The 16,363-nt window shown below is 42.3% G+C and overlaps 2 protein-coding genes across 11 annotated transcripts in view; both read right to left on the bottom strand.

The window, feature by feature from the left end:
• smtnb (smoothelin b) overlaps window positions 1-9,877 on the bottom strand; it is a 68,073-nt gene extending 58,196 nt beyond the window's left edge. For all 10 annotated transcript variants that reach the window (XM_036935922.2, XM_036935921.2, XM_036935929.2 and 7 more), the window contains exon 1: window positions 9,321-9,877. In XM_036935922.2, the coding sequence (XP_036791817.2) occupies window positions 9,321-9,371 (51 nt within the window). In that variant the 5' untranslated portion in view covers window positions 9,372-9,877. The remainder of the gene's footprint in view (window positions 1-9,320) is intronic.
• Window positions 9,878-10,613: 736 nt separating this feature from the next.
• Window positions 10,614-16,347, bottom strand: LOC110536072 (TRAF-type zinc finger domain-containing protein 1). The gene is made up of 12 exons (XM_021621604.3): window positions 16,062-16,347; window positions 15,644-15,680; window positions 14,777-14,912; window positions 14,594-14,647; window positions 14,063-14,504; window positions 13,579-13,878; window positions 13,317-13,381; window positions 12,419-12,664; window positions 12,017-12,155; window positions 11,668-11,875; window positions 11,398-11,464; window positions 10,614-11,306 (listed from the first exon to the last, which is right to left on the bottom strand). The coding sequence occupies exons 2-12, from the start codon at window positions 15,676-15,678 to the stop codon at window positions 11,268-11,270; spliced, it is 1,731 nt and encodes a 576-aa protein (XP_021477279.2). The 5' UTR covers window positions 15,679-15,680; window positions 16,062-16,347; the 3' UTR covers window positions 10,614-11,267.
• Between the last annotated feature and the right edge of the window lie 16 nt (window positions 16,348-16,363).

Below are 16,363 nucleotides of genomic sequence, written 5' to 3'. Positions count from 1 at the left end.
GAGGTTTTCATTCCATGGAAATGTGCCATTAGTCTATAAGAAATTGACTCACACGGGGCTGCATGCCTTTAAAAGGCTGTTTATTAAAAAGTTAAAGCTCATTTTAACCACAGTACATTAAGTAATTTGACACGTTTCCCATAGGCAGTGAAACAAGGCTCCCAGCTCTGCTCATAACTTCAGATCTATGGTGTATTTGATGGAGGAAATGAAAAGGGTTCAAATGTCACAGGATCGCCTGCTTGCCTTTTTTTCCTCGGCCTCCTCACTAGTCTCTTCGGTCTGTGAGAACCACCCCACCTCCGTTTCCTAATGCGCCACCTAATGAACCCCTAACTGCCTGGATCTTGAGGCTCCACCTTCCTTTCCCACCAGTGTCATGGTGATCAGGACAGAACATCCCAGGAGAGTGAAGTGCTCGTGGTCCAGCAGAGAGCTATATACTGGCTACAGAACATTCAGTACTGTGAGAATAGTGTCTCGGCTTAGTTAACACTCCTTTCTGCACAAGTGTTGTTTTTGTTTGACCAAAGTGACGGTTATTAACCTGTGCACGACAGTTTTCAGTTTGAAAAATGCACATTGGTACAGGGAGCCCTTACTAATCATCTGGACGTGTCCCTGTCTACACCTCCTTTCCTTCTCTCTCTCTCTCCTGCCATACAGAACCTTCAGAAAGTATTTACACCCCTTGAATTTTTCAAAATATTGTTACAGCCTGAATTTAAAATGGATTTAAATTGGAATTTAATACCCCATAAATGTCAGTGGATTTTTTTAATATTTATTTTATGACTACCTAGTCTCTGTACCCCACACATACAATGATCTGCAAGGTCCCTCAGTTGAGCAGTGCATTTCAGACACAAAGACCAGGGAGGTTTTCCAATGTCTCGCAAAGAAGGGCGCCTATGGGTAAAAATTAAATCTTGAATATCCCTTTGAGCATTCATTACACTTTGAAGGGTGTATCGATACACCCAGTCACTGCAAAGATAAAGGCATCCTTCCTAACTTAGTTGCCTAAGAGGAAGAACACCACACAGGGTTTCACCATGAGGCCAATGGCGATTTTAAAACAGTTAGAGTTTAATGGCTGTGATAGTAAATGTAGATAATCCACAATACTAACCTAATTGACAGAGTGAAAAGAAAGACTGTAAAGAATAAAAACAATTCAAAACATGCATCATGTTTGCAACAAGGCACTAAAGTAATATTGCAAAAAATGTGGAAAAGCAATTACATTTTTGTCCTGAATACAAAGTGTTGTGTTGAATCAGATTTGCCCCGAACATATTACTGGGTACCACTCTCCAAAATATCAAGCATAGTGGTGGCTGCATCATGTTATGGGTATGCTTGTAATTATTAAGGACCAGACTTTTTCAGGATAAAAAAGAAAGTGAATGGAGCTAAGCACAAGGAAAATCCTAGGGGTTCAGTATGCTTTACAACCAGACACTGGAAGATGAATTCACCTTTCAGCAGGACAGTAACCTAAAACACAAGGCCAAATCTACACTGGAGCTGCTTACCAAGAGGACAGTGAATGTTCCCGAGTGGCCCAGTTTTTACTTAAATCTACAGCAAGACCTGAAAATGGTTGTATAGCAAATGGTCAACAGCGAATTTGACAGAGCTTGAAGAATTTTGAAAATAATAATCCAGGTGTGGAAAGCTAAGAGACTTACCCAGAACAACTCAACTGTAATCACGGCCAAAGGTGCTTCTACAAAGTATTGACTCAGGGCTGTGAATGATTATGTAAATGCCATCATTCACTATGTCATTGTGTGTAGATGGGTGAGGGGAAAAACATCTATTTAATCCATTTTGAGGCCAAAGGTGATTAAAAACAGTTGGCTGTGATAGGCAAAAAAATGAGGAAATTATAGTTACTCCACAATACTAACCTAAATGACAGTAAAAATTAGGAAGCCTGTATGTAATAAGTATTCAAAAATATGAATGACCAAAAGTATGTGGACACTTGTTCGAACATCTCATTCCAAAATCATGGCCATTAATATGGAGTTGGTCCCCCCACTAGATGTTGGAACATTGCTGCGGGGACTTGCTTCCATTCAGCCACAAAAGCCTTAGTGAGGTCGGGTACTGATGTTGGGCGATTAGGCCTGGCTCGCAGTCGCCGTTCCAATTCATCCCAAAGGTTTTTGATGGGGTTGAGGTCAGGGCTCTGTGCGGGCCAGTCAAGTTTTTCCTCACCGATCGACAAAACATTTCTATATTTAGTTAGTAGTTTTTACCCTTTTTTCTCTCCAATTGGTAGGTACAGATTTGTCCCATCGCTGCAACTCCCGTACGGACTCTGGAGAGGCGAAGGTCGAGAGTCATGCATCATCCGAAACACGACCCCCTCCGAGCTGCACTGTTTCTTGACACACTACTTGCATAATCCGGAAGCCAGCCGCACCAAAGTGTCGGAGGACACACCGTACAGCTGGAGACCGAAGTCAGCATGCATGCGCCCGGCCACCACAAGGAGCGCTAGAGCGCGATGGGACAAGGACATCCCAGCCGGCCAAACCCCCCATAACTCAGACAATGCGGGGACAATTGTGTGACGCCTCATGTGTCTCTCGGTTGAGGCCAGCAGAGACACTGCTCGGTCGTGGCCGGCTGCGATGCAGTGCCTCAGACCGCTGCGCCACTCGGGCGCCCAACAAACCATTTCTGTATGGACCTTGCTTTGTGCATGGGGGCATTGTAATGCTGTAATGCTGAAACTGTGAGTGTTGCAACCGAGGAAAAAACATTTTTAAGCGCTCCACACTCGCCGTTCACATTCTGTGAGCTTGTGTGGCCTATCACTTCATGGCTGAGCCGTTGTTGCTCCTAGACGTTTCCACTTCAAAATAACAGCACTTACTTGATCGAGGCAGCTCTAGGAGGGCAGACATTTGACGAACTGACTTGTTGGAAAGGTGGCATCCTATGACAGTGCCACACTGAAAGTCACTGAGCTCTTCAGTAAGGCCATTCTACTGCCAATGTTTGTCTATGGAGATTGCATGGCGGTGTACTCGATTTTGTAAACCTGTCAGCAACGGGTGTGGCTGAAATAGCCGAATCCATTTTCTGCCTCCCATTCAAAACCACCACGTTCTCAGTTTCCAATTTCTTTGTTCCTATTGTTTTCAGACCTTTACCTCCATATTTGATCCTAAAAAGTATTGCGCAACACATGAGGGGAGTTCACACCTACATGCAGCTTAGAGCAACCATTGTAATGCTGTCATAATGTATTTACATTAGAGTGGACAGGCACAAAAGAAAGAGGACCCCTCATCATTGTACACCATGTCACAAGCTTTCTAAGCAGGCCTGGTTCTTTGCTCCTGTTGATGTCCTCTCTGAAATCCCTGATAACAGCAACTTGGTGCATGATGGGTAGCCCTACTCCAAATATGGAACATGTATTTACCCTCACGACACAAGTCTAATTGAATCTCTGCACGACATATTTGTTGGACTTAAAACACTTTCATGTGTGAGTTCCAAATACCTCTAATGGTTGCCCCAGCGTGAGTTGTTTTTATGCACGTGATGTTAGAATATTCTCTCCGTTCCAGTACGCAACAGTACATTTAATCCTCGTTGCCCTCAAGCCAAGGCACGCAGCCTGTTTTTATTTATAGGCTGATTTCAACTAGTCAATTTCAAATTATTTTACGTTTTTTTATTTTCTAAGAACAGTTTGAATTGAGGTGTGTTCCGCCTCATTCATTTACAAAATAATTAAATTTTACTTTTGCGGCCCAATTAATTTTTTGACATTTCTGACCCGGACAAAATTCCCCAAACAGTTCCCCAATTGTTTGTGCAGTTCAAGTCTGCAGACATTTTGCGCATCTCCCACACACACAGTCTGTTGCGTGCATCGCAGTCATAGCCGTTTTCATTACCAATAATAACTTTGGAAATGTGTGCATTTCTATCAAAGTGCCTTATTACGTTACAATAGTTTCTATGTGATTTGCATGTGAACTGTACGTCCAATTACAAAAAATACCCTGTTCAGTAACTATGTGGCCAGTGAGGGCAGGTTCGATCAGATGGAAAAAATATCTTCTTATACCACTTGGTTGTTTTCAGAGTGCATTCCACAAAGCTGTTTATCATGTTTGCCTTATCCAATGCCCCCATTGAGGTTATAGTCAAGCAGTCTGGTTTGATTTCTCTCTCTCCCATCAGGTGGTCCACCTTCCCTGTGGCCGACATGGTTGCTGTTTGGACAGTGGAGAGGACATGGATGTCTCGTTTGTCATGCCACTTTACTGCCAGCTGTTGACCGTTCTCCTCCCCTCTCTGCATCTTCCTGCAGCCGAAAGCAGGCATCAACTTCCTGTTTGACCTGACTGTACCACAGGCCCCTGTGCTGTTGGAGAGCAGATGCTGGAAGAGTGTTGGGACTGCTCTAACAATTGTCCACATACAAAGTGTGTCCTTTGCTGAGATGAGGAGCCAGCATGGTCATCATCATGGACCCGGACACCCCAAGCCCCTCATACTCATCAATGCATAGATCCTTGTATGACACAAACTCAACCAAACGTTATTGCCAGGCTGGTAAGAACATTTCTTATTTTGTATAACGGGTCATTTAGGATGGCAGTAGTATTGTTGACAAAATGCAGGCATCACAGCAGAACTAGGAAGCGGTCTTGGGAAAAGAGGTTGGCAAAGGAGGGAGTTGCAAACATAGGATCTGTGCTCTAGTATTCTCTTAGGGAGTTCTTTACTATCCCTGTGAGAAGGACTATCCTCAGGAAGGTATACATTTCAATAATAGTGGTTGGCCCCCCCCACTCCTGGCTCTCTTCTCCTGTAGCTCAAAGGCATAGTGATTGGTCTCTACAAGAGGTCAACCGATTAATCGGAATGGCCGATTTTAATTAGGGCCGATTTCAAGTTTTCATAACAACAAGTATTTTGGGGGGCCAATTTATTATTTATTTTATTTAAAAAAAAAATATTTAAAAAAAAGTATATATATATATATATATATATATATATATATATATATATATATATATATATTTACACCTTTTATTTAATCTTTATTTAACTAGGCAAGTCAGTTAAGAACACATTCTTATTTTCAATGACGGCCTAGGAACGGTGGGTTAACTGCCTTGTTCAGGGTGCAGAACGACTGATTTTTACCTTGTCAGCTCAGGGATTCAATCTTGCAACCTTACGGTTAACTAGTCCAACGCTCTAACCATCTGCCTCACGAGGAGCCTGCCTGTTACGCAAATGCAGTAAGAAGCCAGGGTAAGTTGTTAGCTAGCATTAAACCTATCATAATCACTAGTTATAACTAACTACACATGGTTGATGATATTACTAGTTTATCTAGCGTGTCATGCTGTGCATATAATCGATGCGGTGCGCATTCGCGAAAAAGGACTGTCGTTGCTCCAACGTGTACCTAACCATAAACATCAACGCCTTTCTTAAAATCAATACACAGAAGTATATATTTTTAAACCTGCATATGGTAATATTAACCAGGTGAAATTGTGTCACTTCTCTTGGATTCATTGCACAGAGTCAGGGTAAATGCAACAGTTTGGGCCGCCTGGCTCGTTGCGAACTAATTTGCCAGAATTTTACGTAATTATGACATAACATTGAAGGTTGTGCAATATAACAGGAATATTTAGACTTAGGGATGCCATCCGTTAGATAAAATACAGAACGGTTCCGTTTTTCACTGAAAGAATAAACGTTTTGTTTTTGAAATTATAGTTTCCGGAGTCTACCATATTAAATGACCTAAGGCTCGTATTTCTGTGTGTTATTATGTTATAATTAAGTCTATGATTTGACATCTGATAGAGCAGTCCGACTGAGCGGTGGTAGGCACCAGCAGGCTCGTAAGAATTCATTCAAACAGCACTTTTGTGTGTTTTGCCAGCAACTCTTCGCTGTGCTTCAAGCATTGAGCCGTTTATGACTTCAAGCCTATCAACTCCTGAGATTAGGCTGGTGTAACCAATGTGAAATGGCTAGCTAGTTAGCGGCGTGAGCGCTAATAGCGTTTCAAACGTCACTCGCTCTGAGACTTGGAGTAGTTGTTCCCCTTGCTCTGCATGGGTAACGCTGCTTCGAGGGTGGCTGTTGTCGATGTGTTCCTGGTTCGAGCCCAGGTAGGGGCGAGGAGAGGGACAGAAGCTATACTGTTACACTGGCAATAGTAAAGTGCCTATAAGAACATCCAATAGTCAAAGGTATATGGAATACAAATCGTAGAGAGAAATAGTCCTATAATTACTAGAACTACAACCTAAAACTTCTTACCTGGGAATATTGACTCATGTTAAAAGGAACCGCCAGCTTTCATATGTTCTCATGTTCTGAGCAAGGAACTGACATTAGCTTTCTTACATGGCACATATTGCACTTTTACTTTCTTCTCCAACACTTTGTTTTTGCATTATTTAAACCAAATTGAACATGTCATTATTTATTTGAGACTAAATTGATTTTATTCATGTATTATATTAAGTTCAAATAAGTGTTCATTCAGTATTGTTGTAATTGTCATTATTACAAATACATGTTTTTTTAAATATATTTTTTTAAATCGTCCGATTTGAATCGGTATCGTTTTTTTTTTTGGTCCTCCAATAATCAGTATCGGCTTTTTTTGGTCCTCCAATAATCAGTATCGGCTTTTTTTGGTCCTCCAATAATCAGTATCGGCTTTTTTTGGTCCTCCAATAATCGGTATCGGCGTTGAAAAATCATAGTCGGTCGACCTCCAGACCAAAGGACAAATTTCCACTGGTCAAATGTCCATTGCTCGTGTTTCCTGGCCCAAGCAAGTGTCTTCTTATTGCTGTCCTTTAGTAGTGGTTTCTTTGCAGCAATTAGACCATGATGGCCTGATTTCACGCAGTCTCCTCTGAGAAGTTGATGCTGAGATGTGTCTGTAACTTGAACTCGGAAGCATTTATTTGGGCTGCGATTTTTGAGGCTGGTAACTAATGAACTTATCCTCTGCAGCAGAAGTAACTCTGGGTCTTCCATTCCTGTGGCAGTCCTCATGAGAGCCAGTTTCATCATAGTGCTGGAAAGCCCCATGTTGCAAGGATCTGTACACAATTCCTGGAAGCTCAAAATGTCCCAGTTATTCCATAGCCTGCATACTCAGACATGTCACCCATTGAGCATGTTTGGCATGTTCTGGATCGACGTGTACAGTGTGTTCCAGTTTCCGCCAATATCCAGCAACTTTGCACCGCCATTGAAGAGGAGTGGGATAATATTCCACAGGCCACAATCAATAGCCTGATCAACTCCATGCGAAAGAGATGTGTAGCGATGCAATAGGCAAATGGTCACACCAGTACTGACTGGTTTTCAGATCCCCACCCATACTTTATTTGTTTATGTATCTGTGACCAAGAGGCATATCTGTATTCCCAGTCATGTGAATCCTAATCCATAGATTAGTGCCTAATGAATTTATTTAAATTGTCCGATTTCTTTATAGGAACTGTAACTCAGTAAAATCTTTCATTGTTGAATGTTGTTCATATTTATGTTCAATCAATTAACTGACCAACATTTTGATCCCACACATGATCATCCCTCACTGTTTTTATAAAACAGGTCACTGCAACCTGGACTCAGGGGTAGACATAATTTGTTTTTAATTACGCAGAATTAACTAGGCAAGTCAGTTAAGAACAAATTCTTATTTACAATGATGGCCTACCAGGAAACAGTGGGTTAACTGTCAGCTCGGGGATTCGATCCTGCAACCTTTCGGTTACTGGCCCAACGCTTTAACTACTAGGCTATCTGCCACCCCAACACTCAAATTAGTATGATACATAAGGTATGTATCATTTGTCGATGTCCATAATCCATTTCGTATGACATGTTACCCATTTCGTATGACATGTTACAAGTTTCAATTCGTACGATGTTACCAATTTGCAAAAGTATAATACACATCTGCTCGTCGAACATCAAAATTCTAAAATCATGGGCATTAATATGGAGTTTTTTTTTTTTTTGCCGCTATAAACAGCCCCCACTCTTCTGGGAAGGCTTTCCACTAGATGTTGGAACATTGCTGCGGGGACTTGCTTCCATTCAGCCACAAGAGCATTAGTGAGGTAGGGCACTGATATTGGGTGATTAGGCCTGGCTCGCAGTCTGCATTACAATTCAACCCCAAGGTGTTCAATGGGGTTGAGGTCAGGGCAGGCCAGTCAAGTTCTTCCACATCGAGCTCGACAATCCATTTCTTTATGGACCTCGTTTTGCTCAGGGGGCATTGTCATGCTGAAACAGGAAAGGGCCTTCCCCAAACTGTTGCCACAAAGTTGGAAGCACAGAATTGTCTAGAATGTCATTGTGTGCAATAGTGTCAAGATTTCCCTTCGCTGGAACTAAAGGGACTAGCCCAAACCATGAAAAACAGCCCCAGACCACTATTCATCCACCAAACTTTACAGTTAGCACTATGCATTAGGGCAGGTAGGGTTCTCCTGGCATCCACCAAACCCAGATTCGGCCATCGGACTGCCAGATGGGGAAGCGTGATTCATCACTCCAGAGAATGTGTTTCCACTGCTCCAGAGTCCAATGGTGGAAAGTTTTAACTACCAAGCTTAAGCTTGTGTGCAGCTGCTCGCCATGGAAACCCATTTCATGAAGCTCCCGACCTTGTGCTGAAGTTGCTTCCAGAGGCAGTTTGGAACTCAGTAGTGATTGTTGCAACCGAGGACCTGTTCTGTGAGCTTGTGTGGCCTACCACTTCGCGGCTGAGCCGTTATTGCTCCTAGACATTTCTACTTCACAATAACATAACTTACAGTTGACCGGGGCAGCTCTAGCAGGGCAGAAATTTGATGAACTGACTTGGAAAAGTGTCATCCTTCAACGTGATGGTGCCACGTTGAAAGTCACCGGGCTCTTCAGTAAGGCCCTTCTACTGCCAATGTTTGTCAATGGAGATTGCATGGCTGTGTGCTCGATTTTATACACCTGTCAGCAACGGGTGTAACTGAAATGGCCGAATCCACAAATTTGAATGGCAGGGCACATACATTATATATACAAAAGTATGTTACGAATTCCTAACGCTAATATTAGCTAGGTGGCTAACGTTAGCTTGGTTAGGGGTTACGGTTAAAGGGTCGGGGTTAGCTAACATGCTCTCCCAGGCCTCTCATGCCCAATTATTCTCAGGTGTGTTACAATTTTTTTTTTTAAACTCTATAGTTTAATTACACACAACAGGATAAATAAATCAGGGTATATTTCACACTCACCAGGTTCCGAAGCGACGGTTCATCCAATTTTGAATATCTTTCAGCTGACATTTTCAGTAGGGTAACGTCACAATGACAGGTAAAATGTTTACTCAAAAAGCAAGAAAAAGCCGGCTTTTGATTTGGAAACGTCCTTCAAACAAAGAACCACGCGCGTTAACCGTGGGGACCCTATGCGTTTAATAAAGCAGACCAGCGGGATACAAATGCTGGCAACAATTGTGTCCCAAAAGACAAGTCCCCCTTTCACTTGTCGGAATTGATGCTCCACCTGCTCGAATATTTACGGTTTCTTCCAAGCAACTTTACATAGAACTTGTCTTAGCACAATGCAAATTCCTGCCACAAAATAACTTTTGGATTACGTTAATAAGAAACGACTGGAGTGCTCTAGAGATGGAAAAACATATACTTTTTAAACTCTGCCTTTTATTACTTCTCTCTCCTAAAACCTTTAGAATATGAGAACCGGAGTTTGAAACAGAAAGCGCGAGCTTTGAATCCAGAATTCCCACTAATGCTAGGTCTGTCCCGCCCATTCAATAGACTCCTCGACCAATTGAAAAACAGATATTCAAAACTGACATTGTGGATGGATTGTTTGTCAAGAAGAAATTAATTATTCTTGCAAGAATCTTGCTTATATATATAAAAAAATATAAAAAAATAAGTAGATTACATATTTTCTCTTTGGACATGCAATAGTGTTATGTTGTACTTGACATTTCTCTACTTGTCAAAAGTTAACTAATATTTAGATTGATCCAAGATCTATATATAGTCAATAAAGTAAGCTATAATATATGTAACTTGGAAAGTCCTGTTATGCCGAAATGTGCACGGGGGAGGGGGCAGGACCGAGGTTGGGAAACCCAGCTATAGGATGTCAACCTCATGCATAGACAAATGAATATACTGGATTATGGATGTTTCAAAAGGCAGTGGCACAAATAGCTGAGTAGAGTGCGCCCACCAGTGGACAATATGAGAACTACCTGAAGGCAATCGCCGATGGCCACCCCTGTGGAGGCTAAAGTGCCTTCAGAAAGTCCAACATCAGTAGCTCTAAGGAAGGGGAAAATAGAGTACCATTGACAAAGTACTCATTTGAATCCTGCAAAGCTCACTCCGGTCACACTGCAGTAACCAGCAACATGTGATATGTGCAGTTTTTACACATGGAGGGTTCAAAGCATTTGAGCCAATTTTGATTCTAGGAAAATAGCGATGTGATTAATACTTAGTATTGAGGACACTCTTTTACATTAACAGTCATCCACAAGCACCAAAACATTGATACTAAGGATTTATTAAAAGTATGAAGATAATATCACAAAGCATACAAAAAACAAACAGTTCAATAGGTGCAGCCCGAAATACAAATAATGCTTTGATACTGTATGTGTCATTGATTTTGCATTATTCAGTGAAGAGTACAATTTCTTTGTGGAGCTTTAAGATTTCTTACATACCTGTACACATTTTTACATAGGTTTTTCAAGAGTATATTAAGGTGGGTTTCCTAAATTCTATACAATTTATATTAAACGTTTAAAAGATTACAAAAAGCTGAAAGTTATATTACAAACTATTGGAATCATTCAAATATTTCAGTTTCACTCTTTAGACTTTAAAAAGAAAGAGCAACTGAAACATACAGAAACACACACACAGGGAATAAAGAGACTCTGGTCATGTTCCAAGAGGACTACATTGCATTGCATCAACCACTGGTTTGCGCCACATCTTCTGATGATCTGATGATCAGATTGTTATACAATTTGTGGTTTGCTGATATGTTAAACACCTTCCCAAGTGTAGTGAGATCTGGCAGGCATCGGCAATGTAGCCAGCCAGTAACGCCACCACTGTTAGAGTGACAGACTACCGCACACAGAAAAAGCACTTGGTGATTGTCTGCAGCTCTTTCCATCGACAGTCTTGCCCTCACTCATCTTCCTGTTCTTTGTTTTGCTTCTTAGGCACCTATAAATGAATGTTGATACAGAAAAACATTCAACTATAAACAAATAATTATAGCCACCATAGAGGCTCTAAAGAAATAAGGATTATGTACCTTTGATGGCCCTGCATTCCTTGGTCCTTTAATCCTTGGTCCCTCATTGTTTTCTCTTAGGGGAGGTCTGGCAGATGGATACAACATATTTCATTACATTTGGAAGCCTTGGCACTATATTATACAAAAGAGAACACCTTCAACCCTAGTTCTGTAACACAAGACGTAATCCAAAAATTATGTACCCAAACAATTTCAAATGAAGTTGTGCCAAATCAAATTAAACAAATGTTCAGATTACATTATTACAGCAAGTGTCATTGTTCTTACCCCACAGCTGCTGCAGAGTTGGATTTGTGGCCTTCACTGAATAGCAAGTGGCCCCCCTCTGCCTCATTCCCATGCTGGGGCCTGTTCTTCACCTGAGGATCACAGTTTGAGATCTTCCCTGGAATGGGTAGCACACTGTGGACTCTCTGCCATTCATTTGGGCTTTGCACCTGGGGCTTCTCTCTGTCCAGCCCATCCAAGGGGACCACTTTAGACGCAGGCATGTGCACACACAACATTTGTTACATAGGTGGATAGATGGAACCCAAGCAACATCGACTTTGTTTTAAAGAAATCAGTGATGTTCAAAAAGATTGTGCATTGGTGAACGTGGGGTTCAGTGTCTTACATTGGTGCTTGAGTCTCCTCTGCACCTCAGAGGAGCTCCATCCACGGCTCTCTTTGAGAGGAAGAGATGGTTTTTGAAAGGACACTTTGTTGACCTTATCCACTAAGGGAGCCGTGCGAGGTCGGAGGTCACATTTATCCTGTAAACAAAGTGTCAGGATATACTCAATTACTAGGTAATTACTATGGAACAGCATGTTAGCGCAATGAAAATACTGGAGTAATTACAATGTTAATACACAGGAATGGGAGCAAAGTGTTATCAGATTTTTTCTACCTCTGTAAAAACAACTGTTTTCTCCCTCATTGGTAATGTGACAGGACTATTTGACATTAATGGCATACACTATTTGAACATGATCTACATTATACAGCACCATCTCTTGCACTGTAAATGATGTACCTGGTGGTGAAAGACAACGGCCTCCTCCAGGGCTACTCCACAGAACTCACAGGGAATGACCACGTCTCTCTGTAGTGGACTGGCAGGTGGACTGTAGGAAAGCTGGGAGACTGAACGGGGGAAGCTAGGGGTGTCAGGTGGGATGTGCAGAAGACCACCAGCACCCCTAGCAATCCTGCCATCGTAGCATGGAGATGGAGGTCGCTTGCTGAAAGATGCAAAGGCTGAGGCAGGACTACAGCCAGTCTGAAAGACAACAAAGACAGGTGTGAGGGGAAAATAATGTATTTCTGCTAACCAGATAGGTCGTGGCTAGCTACCCTCAGGTGTACCACATGATACATACTATCGATCAGTCCTGAGATGGAAAATTACTAACAGTCACACATTGTGGCATTCCTCAATAACTATTTACATTAAATAATTATGTTCTTAAAGGGGATGGGGGGGGGATACCAAGTGCAAGACACAAACTGGACAGTGACCAATAATGAATTGTTTTTGTGCTGTTTCTGCATGTCAGTTTGTTTTGGATAGATTGTTTGCCTTCGTGCTTATTTTGTGGATCCCTCTGTGAGAATGAATGTATGTGGATTTGTGTGTGTGGGGAGGGAATGTATATTGACTTGATTGAGTTCTGTAGAAAAACAATGCAAAACAAATTGTCAAAAACAAAAATAATAATTAACTGTACTCAGGAGGAGATTCTAGGAAACTAGTCCAGAGGGAGCAAACAAGAGCAACGAAACAATGTGCACTCAAAGTAAGGAAATAAGGGGCATGAGTTTATAACCAACTGCTACAGCATGTAAAGGAAATTGATTCCCTGGTCAGTACAGGCTCAGCCTCCATGGCGTTAGCGTGACTTGTAGGCTAAGCAGCAAAATATCCTTCTAACCTGGTGTAAAATGAGGTCCTCTTCAGGAAACAGCTTCTCACAGAACTCACAGGGCAACATGGTGTCTACATGGGAGAAAAAGAACAGAGAAATAATGGGTAAAGTAAGAAATATGATTTTATTCCGAACTTGTTTTTAAATCATGACAGGGTTGAAGAAAGTCAAAATGTAAAAGGGAGAGGAGGGCAGCATACTGTAACAATATCAATCTCACATGAAAACAAACAAGGACAATAACTGGTATTTTAGTTTAGCATCTGACCTGTCTGGTCATGTTCTGGTGCTGTATTGGTGCCAGTGGTGACATGTTGGTAGTTGTTATTAGGGGGAGAGATAAGAGAGCCGCTGCTGGACATCCTTCCAAATTTGTGGTCCCAGACATCTGTCCACAATGCCCCCGCTCCTCCCCCTACATCCCCTGTGTCTCCATCACTCTGCAGGCTAAGGGCCAGAAGGTAGTCCAGGCTGGCAGAGTCTTCTCCCAGTGGTTTGTCTGCAGGCCATGCAAATGATGCCATGCTGTTATTGTTGTTGCCCAGCACTGCAGCTTCCTGTTCCAGCACTGGGTGACAACACATGAGATGTTTTTACAATCACACAAAAAAGTTATTCAATTAAACAGTTTTCTACTTTAATATAGGCCAGGGCATTTTATCAATACCAGACTAAGTTGAAGTAAATGTGGGTAATTTTTTGAGGGTAATGTGAAAACTTGAACACTTTGTATGAGCCATTGGCAGGCTTACAGTGGCTGAAGTCTGTATTCCTAGGGGCAATGTTCCCCCTTCCTCCCTGGCCCACTTGCCCCCGGGTGCTGTTGTGCACTCTGGCCTCCAGTGGCCGCGGTAGGGCCCTGCGGTCAGACGCACTGGCGTTGTTGTTCTTGTGGCCTTCTCCCTCCTGGGCCCTCAGCAGGTTACGGATGGAATGAGATTCAAACCATGTTCCTGGAGACTGGGTCTCTGCTGGGCTGAGAGTTGCCCGGCTGTTGTTTCTCTCTTGAGGTGGTGTGAGGCTACCACACAAGGCTGGATGGACAGCTTGCTCCCTCAACATTATATTGCACTTGCAGAATTGACAGGGCTCTGTGCGCGTCCCACAATAATCCTCATGCTCCTTGGACTGACTGAAAACCAGCTCCAGTTCACAGTACTGACACGGCACCATCCGCTGATTGCACTCAGATCTCTGGAAAAGAGGAGGTCAGATGAAAATGCAAAGAAATACATAATCTGTGACCATCACAAGGTCTCCATTCTAATACAAGTTGTACATACCTGGTGGGATTCCATGAGGCTTTTCTCAATCTTTAAACCGCACTTACATTTCACCTGAAATTAAAATAAATGTTAGTGAAGCCTCCTGTATAACAATTGTACAGAAACTTTGGGATGATGTTCACTCAAGTATCTAGTTCACCCACTTCCCGGCTCCAACCCGCTCCATCTTTAGCACCATACCTGCATGTGCTCCTGTTCCTTGTGCTGCTGCAGATCTGAACGGGGCACTGGCTCTTGGCATACATCACACAGAGCAATATTCCGGCGACAGTGACTCTCATGAGTAGTGAAATTAGCCTCTGGAATGTCATGCTGACTAGAGAGTGAGAGAGACGAAAAGGAGCAAGAAAGAGGAGTTAGACAGAATGTATCTATTAACATTGTGCCTACTTCTCAATTTGCCTGAATCTTTATACACTACATGACCAAAAGTATGTGGACACCTGCTCGTCAAACATCTCATTCCAAAATCATGGGCATTGATATGGAGTTGGCCCCCCCTTTGCTGGTATAACAGCCTCCACTCTTCTGGGAACATCGCTGCAGGGATTTGCTTCCATTCAGCCACAACAGCATTAGTGAGGTCAGGCACTGATATTGGGCGATTAGGCCTGGCTTGCAGTCGGTGGTCCAATTCATCCCAAATGTGTTGAATGTGCTGATGTTGCTTCCAGAGGAAGTTTGGAACCTGGTAGTGTTGCAACCGAGGAAAAAAAAAAATGTATGCACTATGTGCTTCAGCAGTCCCGTTCTGTGAGCTTGCTGAGCTGTTGTTGCTCCTAAACATTTCCACTTCACAATAACAGCATTTACAGTTGACAGGTGCAGCTCTAGTAGGGCAGAAATTTGACGAACTGACTTGTTGGAAAGGTGGCATCCTACGACGGTGCCACATTGAAAGTCATTGAGCTCTTCAGTGCGGGCCATTCTACTGCCAAAGTTTGTCTTTGGAGATTATATGGCTGTGTCCTCTATTTTATACACAAACAGCCGAATCGACTAAGGGTGTCCACATACTTTTTTTTTTATATATAAAAGCGTACTTACCAATTGGCACAAAACTGTGTGCTTTCATTTGCCATGGCTTGCAGGGACATAAGGGAGAAAAAAAAGAGGATACAATTGCCAAGTGACATTCGAAACTGGGGTGGCAACCAATCCACTGAAGAAATCTGTGGCATCAAAGATCTCCTGTTATGCCTAGTTTGTTAGATAGCGATAACTACCCACATTATTGCTAGCTAGTTCTCAGTATTGTTCTCTAGTTCTCTCCCCAAAATAATCGTATCGTTAACGTTCGATAATTAGCACACAGGCTAGCTCGAAAACGTTCCCATTTTGTGCCGTCATTTGGTTGACAATGACCAAGCAAATATGCAACGTAGTTAGCTATCGTATCAGTTCAATGCTGATAGCTTCGATTTAGCCACATATACCCTTATATATGAATGAGAAAGTTACATACCTCCTGCTGCTGTGACTTGGTCCCTTGTTTACTTCGCTGGTAGCTAGGCGTTAGTTGGCTAGTAGCTAGCTAAAGATGAGGCTTTAAATCTCTGTTTTCAATAGCTAATGTCAGAATAAACTTCGAGAGACAAGAAAGCCCTTATGCTGCTTACTTTGTTTTAGTTTCACCCTAGCTAGCTTTCAGATTTCCAAGATAGTTAATGCAAATCATGTTAGCAAGCGTTTCCTGAAAGCAGCTACCAAGTGACGCACAAGTATCTAGTATCTGATTCGCTAATCGAAATACTGTTGACCAATGAG

This window comes from Oncorhynchus mykiss, chromosome 11 (assembly GCF_057628025.1).
Source record: "Oncorhynchus mykiss isolate SJ-2025 chromosome 11, ASM5762802v1, whole genome shotgun sequence".
Classification (NCBI taxonomy): domain Eukaryota; kingdom Metazoa; phylum Chordata; class Actinopteri; order Salmoniformes; family Salmonidae; genus Oncorhynchus; species Oncorhynchus mykiss.
Note: the sequence above shows the minus strand (reverse complement) of the source record. Positions and strands in the feature narration are given on the sequence as shown.

What these genes read in the sequence shown, in the direction of transcription:
- LOC110536072 (XM_021621604.3), bottom strand. Translation starts at nt 15,678, where the DNA reads ATGGCAAATGAAAGCACACAGTTTTGTGCCAATTG. An exon ending in AGGACCTCATTTTACACCAG is followed by an intron (nt 12,665 to 13,316) that starts GTTAGAAGGATA and finishes GTTGTCTTTCAG; the next exon opens with ACTGGCTGTAGTCCTGCCTC. An exon ending in GAGGAGACTCAAGCACCAAT is followed by an intron (nt 11,876 to 12,016) that starts GTAAGACACTGA and finishes CTGCGTCTAAAG; the next exon opens with TGGTCCCCTTGGATGGGCTG.